Here is a 26,579-nt window from a genome sequence, read left to right on the forward strand (position 1 = left end):
CGGTAGTCTGGGCACTCAAAAAGTTGCAACCATATTTGTATGGACGACAGTTTTCCCTCCTAACGGACCATAATCCCCTAGTCTGGCTTAATCGGGTTTCCGGAGACAACGCCAGATTACTGCGGTGGAGTTTAGCCCTACAACCTCTGGACTTCACCATCCACTACAGACCCGGCAAACAAAACGGTAATGCCGATGGACCAAGTCGACAAACGGAACTTGTACCAACCCCATAAACTTCGGTCATCCCCAAACCGATCCGTTAAGGATCAGACTGTGTATGCCGATCGCGTCGCTGAAAAGGGGAGCTGTGTTACGGAACCCCCCAGCACCCAGAATGTGTTGTGCAGTTATATGTATGTATAATAGGTTCCATGTGAGATGCATGTCCCTAATGCATCAGCCCACAGGCTGCGCCCCTGGGCAGAGGGGACAAGATATCCCCCTTCTGACCTCCCCCACCTTTGTAATTCCCACAGTAAATATCGGCAGGCTCCAGCCACCTGCGGCTATTGTAATGTATGTGTGGCCTGCCGCTTTTCAATTGGCCTGCTCTCTGTATCTGTGTCATATATTCTGTGTCCTGTGAGGAAAGTGTTGTCACACTGGAAATATGTGGAGAAGCAGTGATCTTTTATATGTGCCCATGTAACCAAGCAATTCCAGCCAGCGTCCTTCATTCAGACTCCAGCCAAAGCAGAGTGGACTTCCTGAAACACGGGGTGGTACTGCCACCAAGTGTAACAGGGTCTACTGTGCTGGAGTACCTCTTTCAGTACCACCCTGTGTTTCAGGAGGTCCACTCTGCTTTGGCAGGAGTCTGTCCTGCCGGTCTCTGATGTAAGTCGTAGAGTCTGTTACAACCTTGGTGTTCGGGCTACCGGTTATCTGCCTCAGAGGGAGGCAGCTTGCTCTTAGCTGGTCTCCCCTGATGTTACTCTCCTGTGCTTCGCTCCCCTTCACGCTCACTGAACAATGTTCGGCTTTCTGTATGCCTCTTCCCAGGAGCTGTAGTACTTCAGACTACACGGCCCCTTCAGACCTTCTGCTCTATGTTGGTCTGCTCTCTCCTCTGTCTCTGTAACTTTCTAATCTCCCTTTCCCTCCAAACCACAATATATATAGGGGAGTCACCTAGTAAATAGGATCAAAAGCTCCCCCTTGTGGCCTGTGGTGTGAACATGTTGTGTGTATGGTGATTACTTGATAAAAGACATCCTTCATTGCTTCCAAACGTAACATCACCCTCCCCGTGAGGAAAGCAATGCTACTGTGCCGACCGGGACCCTGGGGCGCCACATGGGCATTGCGTGGCACCATTCATTTTAGCACTATACATAAGTAAATATTTAGACCCATGTATTTCCTTGACACTGTTGGTATTAACTATATTGACAAGTGCAGCACTTTTTAAATGGATGATATGTGCACTATGTGGCATCATTTGGGCACTATATGTCACTTCTCACCAGGGCACAGTCTCATACTATTCATATTAGAATTGTATTAAATGTTTATCAAGGCAGTCTGTATTTTTTTTCTTTGGGCTCATACTCACTTGTGAGAAACTCGGATGAGTCTCGCATGGCAATACCCGGCTCTGCTGCCGGCACTCAGATCGGAGCTTGCGGCCGCATAGGAATGCATGCAGCCGTAGGCTCCACTCCTGAGTGCCGGGTGCAGTGCCGAATATTGCCGTGCGAGACTCATCCGAGTTTCTCGCAAGTGAGTATGAGGCACTATCCGCCAGAGTCAGGGTATATGCACACGTTGCGGATTTTGCTGCAGATCCGCAGCGGTTATGACGCTGCGGATTGGCAGCAGCTTTCCCTGAGTTTACAGTACAATGTAACCCTATGGAAAACAAAATCCGCAGTGCACATGCTGCAGAAAAAAACGTGCGGAAACGCTGCATTGTTTATTCCCCAGCATGTCAATTCGTTGTGTGGATTCCGTAGCAGTTTACACCTGCTCCATAATAGGAATCAGCAGGTGTAAAACCACAGGTGGAATCCGCACAAAAACCACGGTAAATCTGCAGTAAATCTGCAGGTAAAATGCAGTGCTTTTTTACCTGCGGATTTCTAAAAACAGGTGCGGAAAAATCTGCAGAGGTTCCATCTACGTGTGCACATACCCTCAGAGGTACAGCAGGCGATACAGGGTCCCTACACTGAGCATTTAGGTGGTCCGAGGTATCCACGTGCTGCTGCTCTCATGTGTTATCATTTTGTTACAATGTATTGACATAAAGAGACAACATGTACCTGTCACATTGTATCCAGCGGTTCTGTACCGTGACCCTAATCCTAACCTTCATCCTGAAATAGAATCCTAATCTTAGACCCCACCATAACCACTGTAATCCTAGTCCTACCTCTCGCACCTTCCACATAATTGTGCCCAATAATATCAACCATCCATCAACTAAAAAATCCGCAGTCTTTGTCCTGAACAATAAAACTTGTAACAAGCCCTAAGCCTAATGCTAACCCTAGAAGCTGTAATCCTCTAAGCCCTAATTCTGGCCTTAACCTTAACCCTAGTAGGTGTGACCCTATCCTCATTCCACCCCCTATGATCAGCTCTGACCCTGCTATACCATTAACCCCTTCATTCTAAGCCTAGCTCTGATATATTGTGCTGTCACTTCACGGTGATGGCTCGTTATCAGCACAGATGTGTATAAAGCACTGAGGAATGGTCACATGGGATGTTTGGTTAACCAGTATCACTTTATAAATTGGATTAAATGGCCACATCAGCCCCACTACATCTGGCGACTCACTGGCGGGCTGCAGTTTCCCATACTTTCAGCAGAGGGCAGCATTGCTTCACCCTAGTGCTGGCGGCTGGATTATTTCTTGTGGTGCTGCTCATTCCCTCATACTTCTGCAGATTCGTTGCTTTCCCTCTTCTCCTCCTCAGCTGAGATCTCTTTCCTTTTAATCATGTCCAGATCACTTTGATGAATGCGATGTCTTCTTTTCCTCCACAGCTCCCCTGGAGCACATACACTTGATTTTACCTTTTGTCACCACAAAGAACAAGGAGGTCAACGCTTCGGTGGTCCTGTGGCCAAGTAACGTGGGGACCCTCACCTACGTCTGGTGGCTGGGAAATAACAGCGAGGTGACCGCAGAATGCTGGTGCTGGAGAATTAACATAAATGCTGCAAACTGATCAAAAATAAGGTCGACTAATGATCTAATGTCATTGTCAGCCCCATCCAATAATGGCAATTCTGACATTAGTCTATCTATTATCTATCTATGATATATTATCTATCTATCTATCATTTATCTATTATCTATCTATCTATCTATCTATTATCTATTTATTATCTATCTATCTATCTATCTATCTATCTATCTATCTATCTATCTATCTATTATCTATCTATCTATCTATCTATCTATCTATCTATCTATTATCTATCTATTATCTGTCTATTATCTATCTATCTATCTATTATCTATCTATGATATATTATCTATCTATCTATCATCTATCTATTATCTATCTATCTATCTATCTATGTATCTATCTATCTATCTATCTATCTATCTATCTATCTATCTATCTATCTATCTATTATCTGTCTATTATCTATTATCTATCTATTATCTATCTATGATATATTATCTATCTATTATCTATCTATCTATCTATCTATCTATCTATCTATCTATTATCTATTTATTATCTATCTATCTATCTATCTATTATCTATCTATCTATCTATCTATCTATCTATCTATCTATCTATCTATCTATTATCTATCTATTATCTGTCTATTATCTATTATCTATCTATTATCTATCTATGATATATTATCTATCTATCTATCATCTATCTATTATCTATCTATCTATCTATGTATCTATCTATCTATCTATCTATCTATCTATCTATCTATCTATCTATCTATTATCTGTCTATTATCTATTATCTATCTATTATCTATCTATGATATATTATCTATCTATTATCTATCTATCTATCTATCTATCTATCTATCTATCTATTATCTATTTATTATCTATCTATCTATCTATCTATCTATCTATCTATTATCTATTTATTATCTATCTATCTATCTATCTATCTATCTATCTATCTATCTATCTATCTATCATCTATCTATTATTTATCTATTATCTATCTACCTATCATTTATCTATCTATTATCTATCTATTATCTGTCTATTATCTATTATCTATCATTTATCTATCTATCTATCTATCTATTTATTATCTATCTATCTATCTATCTATCTATCTACCTATCATTTATCTATCTATTATCTATCTATTATCTGTCTATTATCTATCATTTATCTATCTATCTATCTATCTATCTATTATTTATCAATCTATTATCTATCTATCTATCTATCTATCTATCTATCTATCTATCTATTATCTATCTATCATTTATCTATTATCTATCTATCTATCATGTATCTATTATCTATCATTTATCTATTATCTATCTATTATCTATCTATCTATTATCTATCATCTATTATCTATCTATCTATTATCATCTATCTATTATCTATCTATCTATTATCTATCTATTATCTATCTATTATCTACCTATCTATTATCTATTATCTATCTATTATCTATCTATTATCTATCTATCTATTATCTATCTACCTATCTATCTATCTATCATCTATCTATCTATTATCTATTATCTATCTATTATCTATCTATTATCTGTCTATTAACCATTTATCTGTATTATCTGTATTTCTATTATTTATGTGTTTTTCATCAGATTTATTGCATGGTTTTGACACTTTTTGTGTCCTATTAGAAAGTTTCGTAAAAAAATGTTTTTGTAAAGGTCAGCGGCTGAGACAAGTGGTAAATGATGCACATGTGCAGATTGTAGATGATAGCAGATATTTGGCGCAGCACGGTGCTGTGACGTCAGACACCGAGAGGTGATGGAAAGAGAAGTGTCCGCCCCGTCTGCGGTGCTGCAGTGACTGTATCGCGGGCCACACCACCGCTCGTCTCCGCACCACCGCTCGTCTCCGCACCACCGCTCGTCTCCGCACCACCGCTCGTCTCTGCACCACCGCTCGTCTCTGCACCACCGCTCGTCTCCGCACCACCGCTCGTCTCTGCACCACCGCTCATCTCCGCACCACCGCTCGTCTCCGCACCACCGCTCGTCTCCGCACCACCGCTAGTCTCCGCACCACCGCTCCTCTCCGCACCACCGCTCGTCTCCGCACCACCGCTCGTCTCCGCACCACCGCTCGTCTCTGCACCACCGCTCGTCTCTGCACCACCGCTCGTCTCCGCACCACCGCTCGTCTCCGCACCACCGCTCGTCTCCGCACCACCGCTCGTCTCTGCACCACCGCTCGTCTCCGCACCACCGCTCGTCTCCGCACCACCGCTCGTCTCCGCACCACCGCTCGTCTCCGCACCACCGCTCGTCTCCGCACCACCGCTCGTCTCATCCAGCTTTATTCTCTCTATAATTGGGACCAGGATAATAAATCCACCCCACAGACATTTTGTTCTGGGCATCAGGACCTAAATCACCTCTGATCAGGAGAGGAGTAAAACTTACTAAATTTACTAATATTTATTTTGTCCGTTTTTCATCACTTTTTCGTACAGTTTTCGTCAGCTAGCTTTGACGTTTGACTTGTTGCCTCCCTCTAATCTCTGCTTTCATCCTCTTGCCCTCATTGCTCCGCTCTGAACCCCGGGGAGGCAAATGCTCAAACTAAAACTGATTAGGATTAAAAAGTAACATTAAAAAAAATCTATCTAAATAATTCCACATTTTCATTTCTGTGAGGTCCCAGATTGCGATCCTTTATTTTCTGGAGATGGATCCGGCTGCTCGTTATCTCTGCCATGATGAGCGGCAAATCCTCCCTCCAACAAACAGGCCCAGGCCGGACTCTGCCAAAAAGACAAGTCTGCAGCATCACTTCTTCTCCTCAGTCCAATGTTTTTATGGAACATAAGAGCAGACGTCCCTGCAGGCGATCCTCCGAGCCTCGGCAGGAGATGCCTGTGAGGACAATGTCATCCTCAGCTTCTCTTCTTCTTCCCTCCCGCAGCCGCTCATCACTCTGGACAGGAGCATCTCCTTCACCTTTGCCGTGGAAGGAATGAACAGTATCACGGTGCAGGTGTCTGCAGGGAGCAGCATCCTGCAGGACACGAAGACCATAGCGGTGTACGGTAAGTGCTGCTGTCGGCTCGCCCCATGGACAAGACATGACCAAGCTTCCAGTGCTAACATACACATCAATCACCTTCAACCTATAACCTAACATGTGGCTCCAGGGGTAAACTAAAACCCCATGGGGCAGATGCTAATTGCCCCATACTAGTGGGAAAATTCCTTCCCGACTCCACAAAGGACTAACATCCCATAACCTATAATATCAATATGTTATTTTTAGAAGCAGTGAGACTATGGATTCTTTACTGTGCGAGCAGTGAGATTATGGAATTCTCCTACACAGAATGGATAGTTTCCCTACTCGCACAGTAAAGAATTAAGTCTTAATGCTAATAAAGTAAAGAATCCATAGTCTCACAGCTTGTATAGTAAAGAATCCATAGTCTCAATGCTCACACAGTAAAGAATCCATAGTTTCACTGCTCGCACAGTAAAGAATCCATAGTTTCACTGCTCGCACAGTAAAGAATCCATAGTTTCACTGCTCGCACAGTAAAGAATCCACAGTCTCACAGCTTTTATAGTAAAGAATGCATAGTCTGACTGCTCGCACAGCAAATAATCCATAGTCTCACTGCTCGCACAGTAATGAATCCACAGTCTCACTGCTTGTATAGTAAAGAATCAATAGTCTCACTGCTCGTACAGAAAAGAATCCACAGTCTCACTGCTCACACAGTAAAGAATCCATAGTCTCACTGCTCGTACAGAAAAGAATCCACAGTCTCACTGCTCACACAGTAAAGAATCCATAGTCTCACTGCTCACACAGTAAAGAATCCATAGTCTCACAGCTTTTATAGTAAAGAATCGATAGTCTCACTGCTCGTACAGTAAAGAATCCATAGTCGCACTGCTTGCACAGTAAAACATCTGTAGTCTCACTGCTCACACAGTAAAGAATCCATAGTCTCACTGCTCACACAGTAAAGAATCCATAGTCTCACTGCTCACACAGTAAAGAATCCATAGTCTCACTGCTCACACAGTAAAGAACCCATAGTCTCACTGCTCAGACAGTAAAGAATCCACAGTCTCACTGCTCATACAGTAAGGAATCCATAGTCTCACTGCTCACACAGTAAAGAATCCATAGTCTCTCTGCTCGCACAGTAAAGAATCCACAGTCTCACTGCTCGTACAGTAAAGAATCAATAGTCTCACTGCTCATACTGTAAAGAATCCATAGTCTCACTGCTCACACAGTAAATAATCCATAGTCTCACTGCTCATACAGAAAAGAATCCATAGTCTCACTGCTCGTACAGTAAAGAATACACAGTCTCACTGCTCACACAGGAAAGAATCCATAGTCTCACTGCTCGCACAGGAAAGAATCCATAGTCTCACTGCTCGCACAGAAAAGAATCCATAGTCTCACTGCTCACACAGGAAAGAATACACAGTCTCACTGCTCACACAGGAAAGAATACACAGTCTCACTGCTCACACAGGAAAGAATCCATAGTCTCACTGCTCGTACAGTAAAGAATCCATAGTCTCACTGCTCGCACAGTAAAGAATCCATAGTCTCACTGCTTGTATAGTAAAGAATCCCTAATCTCGCTGCTCATATAGTAAAGAATTTGTAATCTCACTGCTTGCACAGTACGTAATCCCTAATCTCACTGCTCATGTAGTATATAATCCATAGTCTCACTGCTCGTACAGTGAAAAATCCATAATCTCACTGCTTGCAGAGTAAAGAATCCATAGTCTCACTTCTGCAATAAAGAATCGTCGTCTATTTTGGCAATGACTCCTTCTTTCCTCTAGACGTAGCGGAGGCCTCCTCTCTGTATCGTCCCCTTATATATTTGTACATTGTTAGAAGCTCGCCCCTAAACCTGCTTTTTTCCAAACTGAATAACCCCCAGTTTAATATCAGGTCTCCTGCAGTCATTCCTTCCCTTAGTCTCCTTGGTCGCTCTTCTTCACCCGCTTTAGTTCTGCTCTGTCCTTCACTGGAGCCAGACACCATACCCAGGATCTACATGTGGCCGCACTAGTGACCTCTGCACATGAGCGGCTGCCTCCTTTAATGCACCCATTATGTATTTGCCTCGGCAGCAGCCGCCTGGCACTGGGCACCACAGTGGAGTTTGTCGTCCACACACTCGCGTCTCATTTCCTCCAGTGTTTTACCATTTAGTACATAATTTTACATTTCATCTCCTCCGTGTGCTCGGCCTCACATTTATCACTTATCCTGTCCCATCCCAGGACTCCGGTCTGCACAAGTCCCTGTAATAATAAGTGATCCTCGCTGTGATCACTACTAGGGTTGAGCGAAACGGGTCGATCATTTTCAAAAGTCGCCGACTTTTGGCTAAGTCGGCGTCTCATGAAACCCGATCCGACCCCTGTGCTTGTCGGCCATGCGGTACGCGACTTTCGCGCCAAAGTCGCGTTTCAATGACGCGAAAAGCGCCATTTCTCAGCCAATGAAGGTGAACGCAGAGTGTGGGCAGCGTGATGACATAGATCCTGGTCCCCACCATCTTAGAGAAGGGCATTGCAGTGATTGGCTTGCTGTCTGCGGCGTCACAGGGGCTATAAAGGGGCGTTCCCGCCGACCGCCATCTTACTGCTGCTGATCTGAGCTTAGGGACAGGTTGCTGCCGCTTCATCAGAAGCAGGGAGAGCGTTAGGCAGGGTCCACTAACCACCAAACCGCTTGTGCTGCAGCGATTTCCACTGTCCAACACCACCTTCGGTGTGCAGGAACAGTGGAAGCTATTTTTTTTTTTTTTTCCCCTCAGCGCTGTAGCTCATTGGGCTGCCCTAGAAGGCTCCGTGATAGCTGTATTGCTGTGTGTACGCCACTGTGGAAACCAACTGCTTTTTTCAAAGCACATATCCTCTTGTTCCTTCCTTTCTGCACAGCTATCTTTTTTGTTTGTCCACACTTTTTATTTAATTTGTGCATCAGTCCACTCCTATTGCTGCCTGCCATACCTGGCTTACATTACTGCAGGGAGATAGTAATTGTAGGACAGTTTTTTTTTTTTTTTTGTTTTTTTTTTGTGGGAGATTAAGATTGGCATTTCTGCTACAGTGCCATCCCTGTGTGTGCCATCTCTCACTGAGTGGGCCATAGAAAGCCTATTTATTTTTTCCGTGATTTGTGTTCTAAAATCTACCTCAACACAGAAACACTACATCAATCAGTGGGAGAAAAATATTGGCCTCAGTCAGGGCTTGTGTGCCACTGCTGTGTGTGCGCTATCTCTCATTCAGTGGGCTATAGCAAGCCTATATTTTTTTTTTTTTTTTTTTTTAATATTATTTGGTTTCTAATTCTCCCTGAAAAAAAAAAAAAAACCTAAAAAAACAGTGGGAGAGTAATATTGCCCTTTCAGCTTGTGTGCCAGTCTTGACTCCTGGGTGTGCCACCTCTCTCCCTCTCATTCAGTGGGCCATAGAAAGCCTATTTATTTTTTTTTTTAAATATTATTGGGTTTCTAAAGTCTCCCTGAAAAAAACAAAAAATACATAAAAAAACAGTGGGAGAGTAATATTGCCCTTTCAGCTTGTGTGCCAGTCTTGACTCCTGGGTGTGCCACCTCTCTCCCTTTCATTCAGTGGGCCATAGAAAGCCTATTTATTTTTTTTTTTAAATATTATTGGGTTTCTAAAGTCTCCCTGAAAAAACAAAAAAAACCTAAAAAAACAGTGGGAGAGTAATATTGCCCTTTCAGCTTGTGTGCCAGTCTTGACTCCTGGGTGTGCCACCTCTCTCCCTCTCATTCAGTGGGCCATAGAAAGCCTATTTATTTTTTTTTTTAAATATTATTGGGTTTCTAAAGTCTCCCTGAAAAAAACAAAAAATACATAAAAAAACAGTGGGAGAGTAATATTGCCCTTTCAGCTTGTGTGCCAGTCTTGACTCCTGGGTGTGCCACCTCTCTCCCTCTCATTCAGTGGGCCATAGAAAGCCTTTTTTTTTTTTGGTTTTTTTAATATTATTTGGTTTCTAAAGTCTCCCTGAAAAAAACAAAAAAAACATAAAAAACAGTGGGAGAGTAATATTGCCCTTTCAGCTTGTGCGCCAGTCTTGACTCCTGGTTGTGCCACCTCTCTCTCTCTAATTGTGGGCCATAGAAAGCCTTTTTTTTTTTTTAAAATATTATTGGGTTTCTAAAGTCTCCCTGAAAAAACAAAAAATACATAAAAAAACAGTGGGAGAGTAATATTGCCCTTTCAGCTTGTGTGCCAGGCTTGACTCCTGGGTGTGCCACCTCTCTCTCTCATTCAGTGGGCCATAGAAAGCCTTTTTTTTTTTTGGTTTTTTTAATATTATTTGGTTTCTAAAGTCTCCCTGAAAAAAACAAAAAAAACATAAAAAACAGTGGGAGAGTAATATTGCCCTTTCAGCTTGTGCGCCAGTCTTGACTCCTGGTTGTGCCACCTCTCTCTCTCTAATTGTGGGCCATAGAAAGCCTTTTTTTTTTTTTTTTTTAATATTATTTGGTTTCTAAAGTCTCCCTGAGAAAAAAAAATAAATAAATTAGGTGGGAGATTAATATTGACATTAGTGCTTGAGTGACAGTCCTGCGTGTGTGTCATCTCTGTGATTTTGTGCCACAGAAAACAGAGTGTGTAACATTGTGCCTGATTTTCCTTGTGGTCTCACCAACCTGTTAAGGGATATTGAAATCATACTGAAGTTATAGCTCACCGTGTAAGTTGTTTGATAGCAACAAATAAAGTTACTTTGGTTAAGATTTTAAAACAATGAGGAAGTCTGGTGCAAGAGGTCGTCGTGGGCGTTCATTGTCAGCTGGTAATGATGGTAGTGGTAGTGGAGCATCAGGTGGTCGTGGGGATAAAAATATTCCACCTAAGTCTGGAGCTGTGGAGCCAGTTTCGTCGTCAGGCTACACAAGGCCTCGAACGCTCTCTTTTCTGGGAGTAGGAAAACCGCTTTTAAAGGCGGAGCAGCAACAGCAAGTTTTGGCTTACATTGCAGACTCAGCCTCTAGCTCTTTTGCCTCCTCTTCCGAAACTGGTAAATGTAAAAGCAGCGCGTCGCTTGTGGATGTTCACGGTCAGGGACAAGTCGCTTCCTTGTCCTCCTCAGCAAAAACTACAACAAGAGAGAAGGATGCAGCAGGCGACACAACGGGTCACTCCATGGAGCTCTTTACACATACCGTCCCTGGCTTAGAAAGTGAAACATTTAACAGGCCATGCCCATTACAAGTATATTCTGACATGGAGTGCACTGATGCACAGCCACAGCCAGAGTACTATGCTGCTCCTTTGACTCAGACCACCACATTGCCCTCTCAGGGTACAGATCCACAATCAGACCCTGATGAGACTATGTTGCCCCGCCACGAACGCTATACCACCGACCGACACAGTGACACAGACGAAGTTGCACACGAGCTCGAAGAGGAGGTAATAGATGACCCAGTTATTGACCCCGATTGGCAGCCATTGGGGGAACAGGGTGCAGGCGGCAGTAGTTCAGAAGCGGAGGTGGAGGAGGGGCCGCAGCAGGCATCAACATCGCAACAGGTTCCATCTGCCGGGCCCGTATCTGGACCAAAACGCGTGTCAAAGCCAAAACCTGTTGGAGCACAGCGTTGCCATCCGGTTAAAGCTCAGTCTGCAATCCCTGAAAAGGGATCAGAGTCTAGGAAGAGTGCAGTCTGGCATTTTTTTAAACAACATCCAACTGATCAGCGCAAAGTCATCTGTCAAAAATGTTCAACTAGCTTAAGCAGAGGTCAGAATCTGAAAAGTCTAAATACTAGTTGCATGCATAGACACTTAACCACCATGCATTCTCAAGCCTGGACTAACTACCAAACGTCCCTCAAGGTTGTAGCACCCTCGGCCAATGAAGCTAGTCAGCAACGCAACATCCCTTCCGTCACTGTAAGGCCACCATTTTCCGCACCACCGGCAGTATCTGTGCAGGTTTCTTTGCCAGCCAAAAGCAGTCAGGGTCAGGGAATCACCAGTTTTGTAGGAGGAAATATTGCATGTAGGGCACCGGCGGAAACAATACCGTCTCCAACCGTCTCTCAGTCTGCCATGTCCACCGGCACACCCGAAAGTTCCACGATCTACAGCTCTCCAGTCCAGCTCACCCTACATGAGACTCTGGTTAGAAAAAGGAAGTACTTATCCTCGCATCCGCGTACACAGGGTTTTAACGCCCACATAGCTAGACTAATCTCGTTAGAGATGATGCCCTACCGGTTAGTTGAAAGCGAAGCTTTCAAAGCCCTGATGGAGTACGCTGAACCACGATACGAGCTACCCAGTCGACACTTTTTTTCCAGAAAAGCCATCCCAGCCCTGCACCAGCATGTTAAACAGCGCATCGTCCATGCACTCAGGCAATCTGTGAGTACAAAGGTGCACCTGACTACAGATGCATGGACCAGTAGGCATGGCCAGGGACGTTATGTGTCCATCACGGCACACTGGGTGAATGTGGTGGATGCAGGGTCCACAGGCGACATCAATTTAGGGACAGTTGTGCCTAGCCCACGGTCTAGGAAACAGTTGGCTGTAGGCGTTCGCACCCCCTCCTCCTCCTCCTCGTCCTCCTGCAGAAGCTACAGCTCTTCCACAGAACGCAGTCGGCCAACCACTCCATCGGCAGATGACACTGTTGCACACCAGTTGTCCCATTATGGGCCAGCTACTGCCAAGCGTCAGCAGGCTGTATTGGCTATGAAGTGTTTGGGCGACAACAGACACACCGCGGAAGTTCTGTCCGAGTTCTTGCAACAAGAAACGCAGTCGTGGCTGGGCACAGTAGATCTTGAGGCAGGCAAGGTAGTGAGTGATAACGGAAGGAATTTCATGGCTGCCATCTCCCTTTCCCAACTGAAACACATTCCTTGCCTGGCTCACACCTTAAACCTGGTGGTGCAGTGCTTATTGAAAACTTATCCTGGGTTCTCCGACCTGCTCCTCAAAGTGCGTGCACTTTGCTCACATATCCGACGTTCGCCTGTACACGCCAGCCGTATGCAGACCTATCAGCGGTCTTTGAACCTTCCCCAGCATCGCCTAATCATAGACGTTGCAACAAGGTGGAACTCAACACTGCACATGCTTCAGAGACTGTGCGAACAGAGGCGTGCTGTTATTTATTTGTGGGAGGATACACGGGCAGGCAGTAGGATGGCAGACATGGAGTTGTCAGGTGTGCAGTGGTCGAAGATACAAGACATGTGTCAAGTCCTTCAGTGTTTTGAGGAATGCACACGGCTGGTTAGTGCAGACAACGCCGTAATAAGCATGAGCATCCCCCTAATGCGTCTGCTGATGCAAAGTTTGACGCACATAAAGGAGCAGGCGTCTGCACCAGAGGAAGAGGGAAGCCTTGATGACAGTCAGCCATTGTCTGGTCAGGGCAGTGTACAGGACGAGGTAGCGGGCGAAGAGGAGGTGGAGGACGAGGAGGATGATGGGGATGAGTATATTTTTAATGCGGAAACTTTCACGGGGGCACAGGAAATTGGTTGCGTGTCACGGCCGGGTTCTGGTTTTTTGAGGGACACAAGTGACGTAGATTTGCCTGCAACTGCCCCTCAACCAATCACAACCGGAGATTTGACAAGTGGAACTTTGGCCCACATGGCGGATTATGCCTTACGTATCCTACAAAGGGACACACGCATTACGAAAATGATGAACGATGACGATTACTGGTTGGCCTGCCTCCTTGATCCACGCTATAAAGGCAAATTGCAAAATATTATGCCACATGAGAACTTGGAACTAATATTAGCAACCAAACAATCAACTCTTGTTGACCGTTTGCTTCAGGCATTCCCAGCACACAGCGCACGTGATCGTTCTCACACGAGCTCCAGGGGGCAGCAGACTAGGAGTGTTAGGGGTGCACACATCAGAAGTGGCGTTGGACAGAGGGGTTTTCTGACCAGGTTGTGGAGTGATTTTGCTATGACCGCAGACAGGACAGGTACTGCTGCATCAATTGAAAGTGACAGGAGACAACATTTGTCCAGTATGGTTACTAACTATTTTTCATCCCTTATCGATGTTCTCCCTCAACCGTCATTCCCATTTGATTACTGGGCCTCCAAATTAGACACCTGGCCAGAATTGGCAGAATATGCATTGCAGGAGCTTGCTTGCCCGGCAGCAAGTGTCCTATCAGAAAGAGTATTCAGTGCTGCAGGGTCAATATTAACCGAAAAAAGGACTCGTCTGGCTACCCAAAATGTTGACGATCTAACATTCATTAAAATGAACCACAACTGGATTTCAAAATCTTTTGCCCCACCTTGCCCGGCCGACACCTAGCTTTCCTATGAAAAGCTCTTGCCTGTGAATTACTTTTCTAATGTCTAATTTGCTGCTGCAGATTGTACAGCATACGACATGTTTACACCTCCCTAAATGGCCAAACTCCCCACACGGGGCCGTGGTATCGCGACTTGGCGCAAGCACCCGTGAGACTGCTGTTTGTCTGAAGAGGTGGGTGTGCTCGCTTTTGGTTGACGGCATTGCTACTGGGTCCCTCATAGTACAATGTAGTGTCTCTGGCGGTGGTGGTGCGCACCCAACGTCAGACACACCGTTGTAACATGAGTGGCCCTGGGGCGGTCCCGCCGGCCTCAAGAGAGTTCCCCCCTACCCCAGCTCAAACTGGGCTCTACTACGTGCAAAATTATGTCGCACAGCTCCACCAATCTTTAGTCTATTCGCTGACATCATTCAATGTCTGGCACTGACAATACAAATTTGTAGACATCTATGATGCAACTTAAAGTAGTCTGTGTCTGTGTCCTATATTGGCACCATTAAATAGTTACTGCCAAATTACTATGTCAGAAACACAGCAGATGAGCCCACCCCTGTACCTAAGTATGCCATCTTTTTTTTTGTTTTGGTTGTTTTGCGAGACATTAACATCTATTTATATTTTGGGAGTACTGGGACAGACACTCCTTGCACTACTCCTCCACTCAGCACCAAGCTGCCTGCCCGTGTATCCATGTAACCGCTGTAAAACTGCCATGAGCCTATTGTTTGTTATTTTAGGCCTTTGATAGCCTGTCTGCGGTCCCTACTCCTCCACTGACCACCAAGCTGCCTGCCCGTGTATCCATGTAACCGCTGTAAAACTGCCATGAGCCTATTGTTTGTTATTTTAGGCCTTTGAAGCCTTTCTGCGCTCCCTCCTTCCACTAGTCCTCCACTGACCAGACCACTGCTGCCCGTGTACCCCTGGAACCAATTTTAAAGTGCCTACAGCCAGCCCATTTTATTGTGTTAGGCCTTCGAAGCCTGTCTGCGGTCCCTCCTTCCACTAGGCCTCCACTGACCAGACCACTGCTGCCCGTGTACCCCTGGAACCAATTTTAAAGTGCCTACAGCCAGCCCATTTTATTGTGTTAGGCCTTCGAAGCCTGTCTGCGGTCCATACTTCCACTAGTCCTCCACTGACCAGACCACTGCTGCCCGTGTACCCCTGGAACCAATTTTAAAGTGCCTACAGCCAGCCCATTTTATTGTGTTAGGCCTTCGAAGCCTGTCTGCGGTCCATACTTCCACTAGGCCTCCACTGACCAGACCACTGCTGCCCGTGTACCCCTGGAACCAATTTTAAAGTGCCTACAGCCAGCCCATTTTATTGTGTTAGGCCTTCGAAGCCTGTCTGCGGTCCCTCCTTCCACTAGGCCTCCACTGACCAGACCACTGCTGCCCGTGTACCCCTGGAACCAATTTTAAAGTGCCTACAGCCAGCCCATTTTATTGTGTTAGGCCTTCGAAGCCTGTCTGCGGTCCCTCCTTCCACTAGGCCTCCACTGACCAGACCACTGCTGCCCGTGTACCCCTGGAACCAATTTTAAAGTGCCTACAGCCAGCCCATTTTATTGTGTTAGGCCTTCGAAGCCTGTCTGCGGTCCATACTTCCACTAGTCCTCCACTGACCAGACCACTGCTGCCCGTGTACCCCTGGAACCAATTTTAAAGTGCCTACAGCCAGCCCATTTTATTGTGTTAGGCCTTCGAAGCCTGTCTGCGGTCCATACTTCCACTAGGCCTCCACTGACCAGACCACTGCTGCCCGTGTACCCCTGGAACCAATTTTAAAGTGCCTACAGCCAGCCCATTTTATTGTGTTAGGCCTTCGAAGCCTGTCTGCGGTCCCTCCTTCCACTAGGCCTCCACTGACCAGACCACTGCTGCCCGTGTACCCCTGGAACCAATTTTAAAGTGCCTACAGCCAGCCCATTTTATTGTGTTAGGCCTTCGAAGCCTGTCTGCGGTCCCTCCTTCCACTAGGCCTCCACTGACCAGACCACTGCTGCCCGTGTACCCCTGGAACCAATTTTAAAGTGCCTACAGCCAGCCCATTTTATTGTGTTAGGCCTTCGAAGCCTGTCTGCGGTCCATACTTCCACTAGTCCTCCACTGACCAGACCACTGCTGCCCGTGTACCCCTGGAACCAATTTTAAAGTGCCTACAGCCAGCCCATTTTATTGTGTTAGGCCTTCGAAGCCTGTCTGCGGTCCATACTTCCACTAGGCCTCCACTGACCAGACCACTGCTGCCCGTGTACCCCTGGAACCAATTTTAAAGTGCCTACAGCCAGCCCATTTTATTGTGTTAGGCCTTCGAAGCCTGTCTGCGGTCCCTCCTTCCACTAGGCCTCCACTGACCAGACCACTGCTGCCCGTGTACCCCTGGAACCAATTTTAAAGTGCCTACAGCCAGCCCATTTTATTGTGTTAGGCCTTCGAAGCCTGTCTGCGGTCCATACTTTAAATACTCCTCCACTCAGCACCAAGCTGCCTGCCCGTGTATCCATGTAACCGCTGTAAAACTGCCATGAGCCTATTGTTTGTTATGTTAGGCCTTTGATAGCCTGTCTGCGGTCCCTACTTTAAATACTCCTCCACTCACCACCACCAAGCTGCCTGCCCGTGTATCCATGTAACCGCTGTGAAACTGCCATGAGCCTATTGTTTTTTTATGTTAGGCCTTTGATAGCCTGTCTGCGGTCCCTACTTTAAATACTCCTCCACTCACCACCACCAAGCTGCCTGCCCGTGTATCCATGTAACCGCTGTAAAACTGCCATGAGCCTATTGTTTGTTATGTTAGGCCTTTGAAGCCTTTCTGCGCTCCCTCCTTCCACTAGTCCTCCACTGACCAGACCACTGCTGCCCGTGTACCCCTGGAACCAATTTTAAAGTGCCTACAGCCAGCCCATTTTATTGTGTTAGGCCTTCGAAGCCTGTCTGCGGTCCATACTTCCACTAGTCCTCCACTGACCAGACCACTGCTGCCCGTGTACCCCTGGAACCAATTTTAAAGTGCCTACAGTCAGCCCATTTTATTGTGTTAGGCCTTCGAAGCCTGTCTGCGGTCCATACTTCCACTAGGCCTCCACTGACCAGACCACTGCTGCCCGTGTACCCCTGGAACCAATTTTAAAGTGCCTACAGCCAGCCCATTTTATTGTGTTAGGCCTTCGAAGCCTGTCTGCGGTCCATACTTCCACTAGTCCTCCACTGACCAGACCACTGCTGCCCGTGTACCCCTGGAACCAATTTTAAAGTGCCTACAGCCAGCCCATTTTATTGTGTTAGGCCTTCGAAGCCTGTCTGCGGTCCATACTTCCACTAGGCCTCCACTGACCAGACCACTGCTGCCCGTGTACCCCTGGAACCAATTTTAAAGTGCCTACAGCCAGCCCATTTTATTGTGTTAGGCCTTCGAAGCCTGTCTGCGGTCCATACTTCCACTAGGCCTCCACTGACCAGACCACTGCTGCCCGTGTACCCCTGGAACCAATTTTAAAGTGCCTACAGCCAGCCCATTTTATTGTGTTAGGCCTTCGAAGCCTGTCTGCGGTCCATACTTTAAATACTCCTCCACTCACCACCAAGCTGCCTGCCCGTGTATCCATGTAACCGCTGTAAAACTGCCATGAGCCTATTGTTTGTTATGTTAGGCCTTTGATAGCCTGTCTGCGGTCCTTACTTTAAATACTCCTCCACTCACCACCTAGCTGCCTGTGTATCCATGTAACCGATGTAAAACTGCCATGACTGCCTACTGTTTGTTATTTTAGGCCTTTGATAGCCTGTCTGCGGCCCCTACTTGCAATACTCCTCCACTGACCACAATGCTGCCTGGAGTGCCTGCCTGTGTATCCATGTAACCGATGTAAAACTGCCATGACTGCCTACTGTTTGTTATTTTAGGCCTTTGATAGCCTGTCTGCGGCCCCTACTTGCAATACTCCTCCACTGAGCACAATGCTGCCTGGAGTGCCTGCCTGTGTATCCATGTAACCGATGTAAAACTGCCATGACTGCCTACTGTTTGTTATTTTAGGCCTTTGATAGCCTGTCTGCAGCCCCTACTTGCAATACTCCTCCACTGACCACACCAATGCTGCCCGTGTACCCCTGGAACCTATTTAAAAGTTCATAGAGCCTAGTTATATATTTTATTTACTATTAATAAGGCCATGATGGACTACGCTGTACCACGCTACAAGCTAACCAGTCGACACTTCTTTTGCGAGAAAAGCCATCCCAACCCTCCACCAGCATGTAGAAGACCGCATTGTCCATGCACTCTGGCAATCTGTGAGTACAAAGGTGCACCTGACAACAGACGCATGGACCTGTAGGCATGGCCACGGAAGATTACGTGTCCATTACGGCGCAATGGGTTAATGTGGTGGATGCATGGTCCACAGGGGACAGCCTACTAAGTCTGTCTGCAGTCCCTAATTCAAATTGTCCTCCACTGTCTAAATCGGAACTTCCACCTTCTGGCTTTCGGCCTATAGTATCAGAAATTAAACTGCATTTGGCCTTCAACTTTGGTTAGGGCCTACTAACGGCTTCTGCCCCTCCCTGGTGTTGCCCTCAACTAAATAAAGCTGAGCTTCAACCTTCCGGCTCTCATTATGTGGTTTTAAAAAAAAAAATGGTGGTTAGGGCCTACTAACGGCTTCTGCCCCTCCCTGGTGTTGTCCTCAACTAAATAAAGCTGAGCTTCAACCTTCCGGCTCTCATTATGTGGTTTAAAAAAAAAAAATGGTGGTTAGGGCCTACTAACGGCTTCTGCCCCTCCCTGGTGTTGTCCTCAACTAAATAAAGCTGAGCTTCAACCTTCCGGCTCTCATTAAGTGGTTTTAAAAAAAAAATGGTGGTTAGGGCCTACTAACGGCTTCTGCCCCTCCCTGGTGTTGTCCTCAACTAAATAAAGCTGAGCTTCAACCTTCCGGCTCTCATTAAGTGGTTTTAAAAAAAAAATGGTGGTTAGGGCCTACTAACGGCTTCTGCCCCTCCCTGGTGTTGTCCTCAACTAAATAAAGCTGAGCTTCAACCTTCCGGCTCTCATTAAGTGGTTTTAAAAAAAAAATGGTGGTTAGGGCCTACTAACGGCTTCTGCCCCTCCCTGGTGTTGTCCTCAACTAAATAAAGCTGAGCTTCAACCTTCCGGCTCTCATTAAGTGGTTTTAAAAAAAAAATGGTGGTTAGGGCCTACTAACGGCTTCTGCCCCTCCCTGGTGTTGTCCTCAACTAAATAAAGCTGAGCTTCAACCTTCCGGCTCTCATTAAGTGGTTTTAAAAAAAAAATGGTGGTTAGGGCCTACTAACGGCTTCTGCCCCTCCCTGGTGTTGTCCTCAACTAAATAAAGCTGAGCTTCAACCTTCCGGCTCTCATTAAGTGGTTTTAAAAAAAAAATGGTGGTTAGGGCCTACTAACGGCTTCTGCCCCTCCCTGGTGTTGTCCTCAACTAAATAAAGCTGAGCTTCAACCTTCCGGCTCTCATTAAGTGGTTTTAAAAAAAAAATGGTGGTTAGGGCCTACTAACGGCTTCTGCCCCTCCCTGGTGTTGTCCTCAACTAAATAAAGCTGAGCTTCAACCTTCCGGCTCTCATTAAGTGGTTTTAAAAAAAAAATGGTGGTTAGGGCCTACTAACGGCTTCTGCCCCTCCCTGGTGTTGTCCTCAACTAAATAAAGCTGAGCTTCAACCTTCCGGCTCTCATTAAGTGGTTTTAAAAAAAAAATGGTGGTTAGGGCCTACTAACGGCTTCTGCCCCTCCCTGGTGTTGTCCTCAACTAAATAAAGCTGAGCTTCAACCTTCCGGCTCTCATTAAGTGGTTTTAAAAAAAAAAAAAATGGTGGTTTGGGCCTACTAACGGCTTCTGCCCCTCCCTGGTGTTGTCCTCAACTAAATAAAGCTGAGCTTCAACCTTCCGGCTCTCATTAAGTGGTTTTAAAAAAAAAATGGTGGTTAGGGCCTACTAACGGCTTCTGCCCCTCCCTGGTGTTGTCCTCAACTAAATAAAGCTGAGCTTCAACCTTCCGGCTCTCATTAAGTGGTTTTAAAAAAAAAAAAAATGGTGGTTAGGGCCTACTAACGGCTTCTGCCCCTCCCTGGTGTTGCCCTCAACTAAATAAAGCTGAGCTTCAACCTTCTGCTCCAAATTACCATTTTAAAAAATGCAATAGGCTTTTCCGGCCTACTAAAGGTGTCTGCCCCTCCCTGGTGTTGTCCTCAACTGAACAAAGCTGAGCTTCCACATTCTGGCTTTCGCCCTATACTATCAGATATTAAACTGCATTTGGCCTACTAGTGTGGTTAGGCCCTTGAAACAGTGTCTGCTGCTCTTGGGTTTGCTACTCCACTGAACAAAGCAATGCCGCCTGTTTAGTCCTGTTACCAATTTTGAACTGCATGTAGCCTACTTTATTCTTTGGCCCTATATCTGTTTCCTCCTCATCCTGCCCATTGCCCAGCCACTGCTAAATGAGTCTGCTGGTACATTGACCTAGACCACTACATTCCCCTTGTACTCTACACAGCCAGAATCTGTCCCTGCTGAAAGTAAGGTTCCCCTTCCCGCATGTTATACCACCTTACACAGGGACAAAGAGGAAGGTGCAGATGAAAGTGCAGGTTCCTTCATCAGGTGGGGGGGCATACTCGTTGGCGACGTCACTGGCACAGGGCCCCTCAGAGTACGCAAAAGTGTCGCTGCTGGTGGGAGGCGCCCCCGCCATGCAAACACACCGCCGTACTTTGAGGGGCCCTGTGCCAGTGGCAATGCGAACGAGTGGGCCCCCCCTGCTTGCTCAGGATCACAGCACTTGCAACTTTTAAATACTTACCTTTCCCTGCAACACCGCCGTGACGTAGTCCGCATTTCCTGGGCCCACGAAAAACTTGAGCCAGCCCTACTCCCCCCACAACTTTCCCCCAATTCCCTATGCCCAACTATTATTATACAGTTAATTAAGATTGGCAAGCTTCAGAAACAAGAATGGATGTTTTTGGCATTAAAATGGGCACTGTAGGTGTTTTCCTGGCCTCCACTCACTGCCGACTATGCTTCCCCATTGACTTGCATTGGGTTTCGTGTTTCGGTCGATCCCCGACTTTTAGCGATAATCGGCCGACTGCACTCGACTCGACTCTGGACAAAATCGGGTTTCCCAAAACCCTACTCGATCTTAAAAAAATGAAAGTCGCTCAACCCTAATCACTACTTTAGAGATAAGTTGTCCTAAAAACAGATCAGAATCAGTATTCATCTTCTGCCTCTTATTTTCTCCTCTTCTTCTTTCATTTTTTCATCTTTCATTCTCCCATAACTTTTTCTACTTCTCCTAATTTCTCCTTCTTCTCCCTTTTTTCTCGTCCTTTTCTCCATTTTTCTCCCTTGCCTCTACATCCTCTTCTTTTTGCACTACTTCTTCCCCTTTCTCTCCTTCTTTTTTCTTCTTCTTCTTACTCCTCTTCCTTTTAGAGTAATCATTCCTATTCCTTCTTTTCTTCCTATTCCTCTTCCTCTTTCTCTCTTTTTATATACGTATTTCTCTTCTTTCACTTCTTTATCTTCTATCTCTTCATCTTCTTATTTATTTTCTTCTTATACTACATCCTCTTTCTCTTCTTTTATCTCTTACTTCTTATTCCTCTCCACTTTATCTTCATAGTTTACATCTTCCTTTTCTCCTTCTTCTTTTTTCCTTTCTTCTTCTTCCTCCACTTCTTTTTACCTCTTCTGTTTTCTTATCCTTTGTTTCTGTTTCTATATTTTCATTTTCCATTTCTCATTTTCCCTTTCACTTCTACTTCCTTTCCTTGACTCATTCTTCTTCCTCCTCCCATCCCTCTTCTTTTGCTTCTTTTCTTTGACTTCCTCTTGTCCCTATTCCTATTCCTTATCTTTTTTTCCTTTCACCCTTTATTCCTTTCCTTCATTTTTTTCTTGCACTTCTTCATTATCTTATTCGTCTTTTTCGACTTCTTTTTACAATGTCTTCTACATTTTCTTCTTCTTTACATGAAATTTCTTTTTGTTTTGTTCTCTGTCTTCTTTATCTTTCTTTCTTTATCTTCTCCCACTTTCTCCTTTCCTTATTCTCATTTTTCGTCTTTCACTTCTACTTTTCCTCTGCTTCCCAATAGTTTGACCTTGCTTCTCCATCTATCCATTCATCTTTTCCTTCTTCCTTTTCTCCTTCTACCTTTTTTTCTTCCTTATTATTTTTTTATTTTCCCATCTCCTTCCTTCTTTGACTTCCTATTATCTGTTTTCTGTATTCTCCTTTTTTTCTCCACTACCCACTTTTCTTTCTCTTCCCTTCAATATCATCTTCATTTTCTACTCCTCATGGATATGTCTTCATCTTTCCATTGTATATATAAATATATATATTTTTTTTACTTCACAGATTAAAAAATATTTAAAGAAAATAAAAATGTGAGCATTGTCCAGTCTTCTCCACACTATTTTAGTGCAGTTTTGGTTAGAAAGCTATTTTTTGTACAAAGTTCCAAATTTCCTGCACCAGCAGACTGATCCACAATTATGTCTACCTGCAGCCACCACTAGAGGGAGCTCACACCTTACTGTCTATGAATTGCACTCAGTAATAGCAATGTATGCAGTTTGCACCTGAGCTCCCCCTAGTGGTAGAAGCAGACAGACATTATTTTATCATTCAATTCTTTATCAGTGAAGGGGTTTTGGTGCTCTGTATCAGAAAACAAAGCTGTGACTGATAATAAAGATACAAAATTGGTACAAAATTTCTGAACTAAAATTGATATGATGACAAAAGATGAACAATTACTCATGCTGTAACTTTTCTTCTTTTTTCCTTCTCCAGTCACACTTATTTTTCATAAAGCTATTATGAAATGTAACAAGTTTTTTAAAGGGTAATTACAGCATATATCCTGAAATTAACTACTACCTTACAATAACTGTACCAGGATCCGCACCTGCTTCCAAAACAACCACAGCGCTCCATCTGCTCTTCTTTGTTTGTCTGTTCACTTAAACCCAACATTACCTCCTTAATAATAATAATTGTAGTAAACTCAGTGCACATTCCCGGAAGATGCTAATTTTACAAACCAACTTTCCATTAAATGTGACTGCATCTACAATTTACCCTATTTGCCTGACTAATTGGATAATTATCTACCTGCAGAGAATAATACCACAGAGCGGGAGAGTTGGGGCTGAAATTACTTGTTTTATGTCAAATCTCCATTTACAGGCAGAAAATAATTCACTTTGTTTAAAGTTGGGTTCACATTATGTCGAGATGCATCCAAAGCCCAAAACCTCAGCGATCTGTAGATCCGCAGGTTGCACATGACTGTAGCTGTACGGGAAACTGTCGTATCAGTGCAGAATTGTGTCTCTTTCCTCCTTTATTTCTTCCATACATATACAATTCTTAATATAATTATAGCAGTGAACTGAAGATAAAACCATAGAAAGATGTCAACGTACATAGATGCTGTATATTGCTGATTTGTTTGCATTTTTCCTTCTTTCTTTCCTCCTCTGCTTTCGTGCTTTCATTACCTTCCCTTTCCATTTCCCTCCCTTCCTTCCTTTCATTTTTTTCTTTCTTTTGCTTCGTTCCTATCCTTTTCCTTCCTTCTGTCCTTCCTTCTTTCTTTCCTTTTTCCTTCATTCCCTTTCTTTTCCTTTTCATTCTGTCTGTCCGTCATCTCCTTTCTTTTTCTTTCCATCCTTCCTCCCTCCCTTCCTTTCCTTCTTTTTGCTTCCTTCCTTGTTTCCTTTCCTTCCTTCTTTACTTGCATACTTTCCTTACCTTCCCTTTCCCTTTTCCCTCCCTTCCTTTTTTCTTTTTTTATTCCTTTCATTTCCCTTCTTCCTTCTTTCCTTTCCTTTTCATTTATTCATCTTCCATCCTTCCTTTTCCTTCCTTCCATCCTTCCTTGCTTCATTCCTTCCTAACTCCCTCCCTTCCTTTACTTCTTTTCCTTTCCTTCCTTGTTTGCTTGCATGCTTTCTTTACATTCCCTTTCCTTTTTACCTCCCTCCCTTGCTTTCTTTTTTCTTTCCTTTTCTTCCTTTCATATTCCTTTCCTTTCCTTTCTCTTCCATCCTTCATTTCCTCTTTCTTCCTTACTTCATTCCCTTCTCTTTCTTTTCCTTTCCCTTCCTTTCCCTTCATTCCTTTCCTTCCTTTCTAACTCCCTCCCTTCCTTCCTTAATTCCTTTCCTTCCTTCCTCCCTCTCTTCCTTTTTCTTCCTTCCATGCTTGCTTTCCTTCCTTTCCCTACCTTCCTTCTTTTGTTCCTTCCCGTTGCTTTGTTCCTTTCCTTCCTTCCTCTCTCCATACCTTCCTTTCTTCCTTGTTTACTTTCCTTCATTTCCTTTTCCTTCCTCCCTTCCCCTCCTTCTTCTTTCTTTCCCCTTTATGAGAGGGGATGAGATGTAATTTCTGTATTTCTTGTATTATTTCTTTCTTCTGTTTCAGAGCATTTATTCACCTACAATCCACAATGTTATGCACACTTTCCTTTTACTTCCTTTCCTTTCTCTTCCATCCTTCATTTCCTGTTTCTTCCTTCCTTCAGTCCCTTCCCTTTCTTTTCCTTTACCTTCGTTCCATTCCTTTCTATTCCTTCATTCCTTTCCTCCCTCTCTTCCTTTTTCTTCCTTCCATGTTTCCTTTCCTTCCTTTCCCTCTCCTCCTTCCTTTGTTCCTTACCTTCACTTCCCCTCCTTCCTTTGTTCCTTCCCTTCGCTTCCCTTCCTTCCTTTGTTCCTTTCTTTTCCTTCCTTCCTTTCCTTTCCCTTCCCTCCCTCCCTTCCTTCCTTGTTTCCTTTCCTTCTATTCCTCTTCCTTCATTTCCTCTTCCTTCTTTCTTCTTCTTTCCCCTTTATGAGAGGGGATGAGATGACAACAGGATGTCATTTTTGTATTTCTTGTGTTATTTGTTTCTGTTGTTTTAGAGCGTTTATTCACATACAATCCACAATATTATGCACACTTTCGTTTTCCTTCCTTTCCTTTCTCTTCCATCCTTCATTTCCTCTTTCTTCTTTCCTTCAATCCCTTCCCATTCTTTTCCTTTCCCTTCCTTCCCTTCCTTTCTCTTCCTTCCTTCATTCCTTTCCTTCCTTCCTAATTCCCTCCTATCCTTCCTTAATTCCTTTCCTTCCTTCCTCCCTCTCTTCCTTCCATGTTTCCTTTCCTTCCTTTCCCTCCCTTCCTTCCTTTGTTCCTTCCCTTCGCTTCCCTTCCTTCCTTTCTTTGTTCCTTTCCTTCCTTCTCTTTCCCTTCCTTCCCTCCCTCTCTCCTTTCCTTCATATGCTTTTCCTTCCTCCCTTCTTCCTTCTTTCTTCCCCCTTTATGAGAGGGGATGAGATGACACCAGGTTGTTGTCGCTGTCTTTCTTGTATTATCTCTTTCTGTTGTTTTATTCACCCACAGTCCACACTATTGCGCACACTTTCCCATGCCTCCTCTCGTCAGCACTATTAACCCTTACTGTTCACTGATTACAGAGCAGTTTCAGTCTCTGCGATTGTCGTTTTCACCGAACCTTGACGATTTTAACCCCGACATTCCGGAGTGGAGGCGAGACATCAGCCGTGTGATTAAGAGAGCGCTCATGTATGTAAGTGACACCATCATTTCCTCCGTCACCCCCCGGGTTTATGCCCTGTAGGTACAGAGCCCCCCGTACAGTATGTGCCCACCTGCAGAGCAGGCATGTGTCCGGTCTGGCCTCCAGATGGCGATGCGGATCATGAAAGTGTCCCACCTGGCGGTACAAACATTGCAAACAAAACGGTAAGGAAGAGCGATATGTCTATACATGAATGCGGATCAGTGCCAGTAATCCGGAGTCTGACAGACCGGAGCGTGATTCCAGCTAAGAAGTGAGACAAAATGGAAAATATTACTGATCAAAGATAACTAAAAGGAAATTACCGAACAACTAGGAAACTAAATAAAAAATACATGTGTTGGATGATATGATGAATAATTCGGGGTTTTCTTAGGATGAGTTCACACATTGCA

General features: G+C 44.7%; 1 protein-coding gene across 3 annotated transcripts in view; it reads left to right on the forward strand.

The window, feature by feature from the left end:
- Window positions 1-26,579, forward strand: part of SORCS1 (sortilin related VPS10 domain containing receptor 1) — a 702,133-nt gene that overhangs the window by 625,114 nt on the left and 50,440 nt on the right. For all 3 annotated transcript variants that reach the window (XM_077258071.1, XM_077258072.1, XM_077258073.1), the window contains exons 20-22: window positions 2,999-3,132; window positions 6,103-6,226; window positions 26,060-26,172. In XM_077258071.1, the coding sequence (XP_077114186.1) occupies window positions 2,999-3,132; window positions 6,103-6,226; window positions 26,060-26,172 (371 nt within the window). The remainder of the gene's footprint in view (window positions 1-2,998; window positions 3,133-6,102; window positions 6,227-26,059; window positions 26,173-26,579) is intronic.

This window comes from Ranitomeya variabilis, chromosome 4 (assembly GCF_051348905.1).
Source record: "Ranitomeya variabilis isolate aRanVar5 chromosome 4, aRanVar5.hap1, whole genome shotgun sequence".
Taxonomy (NCBI): Eukaryota; Metazoa; Chordata; class Amphibia; order Anura; family Dendrobatidae; genus Ranitomeya; species Ranitomeya variabilis.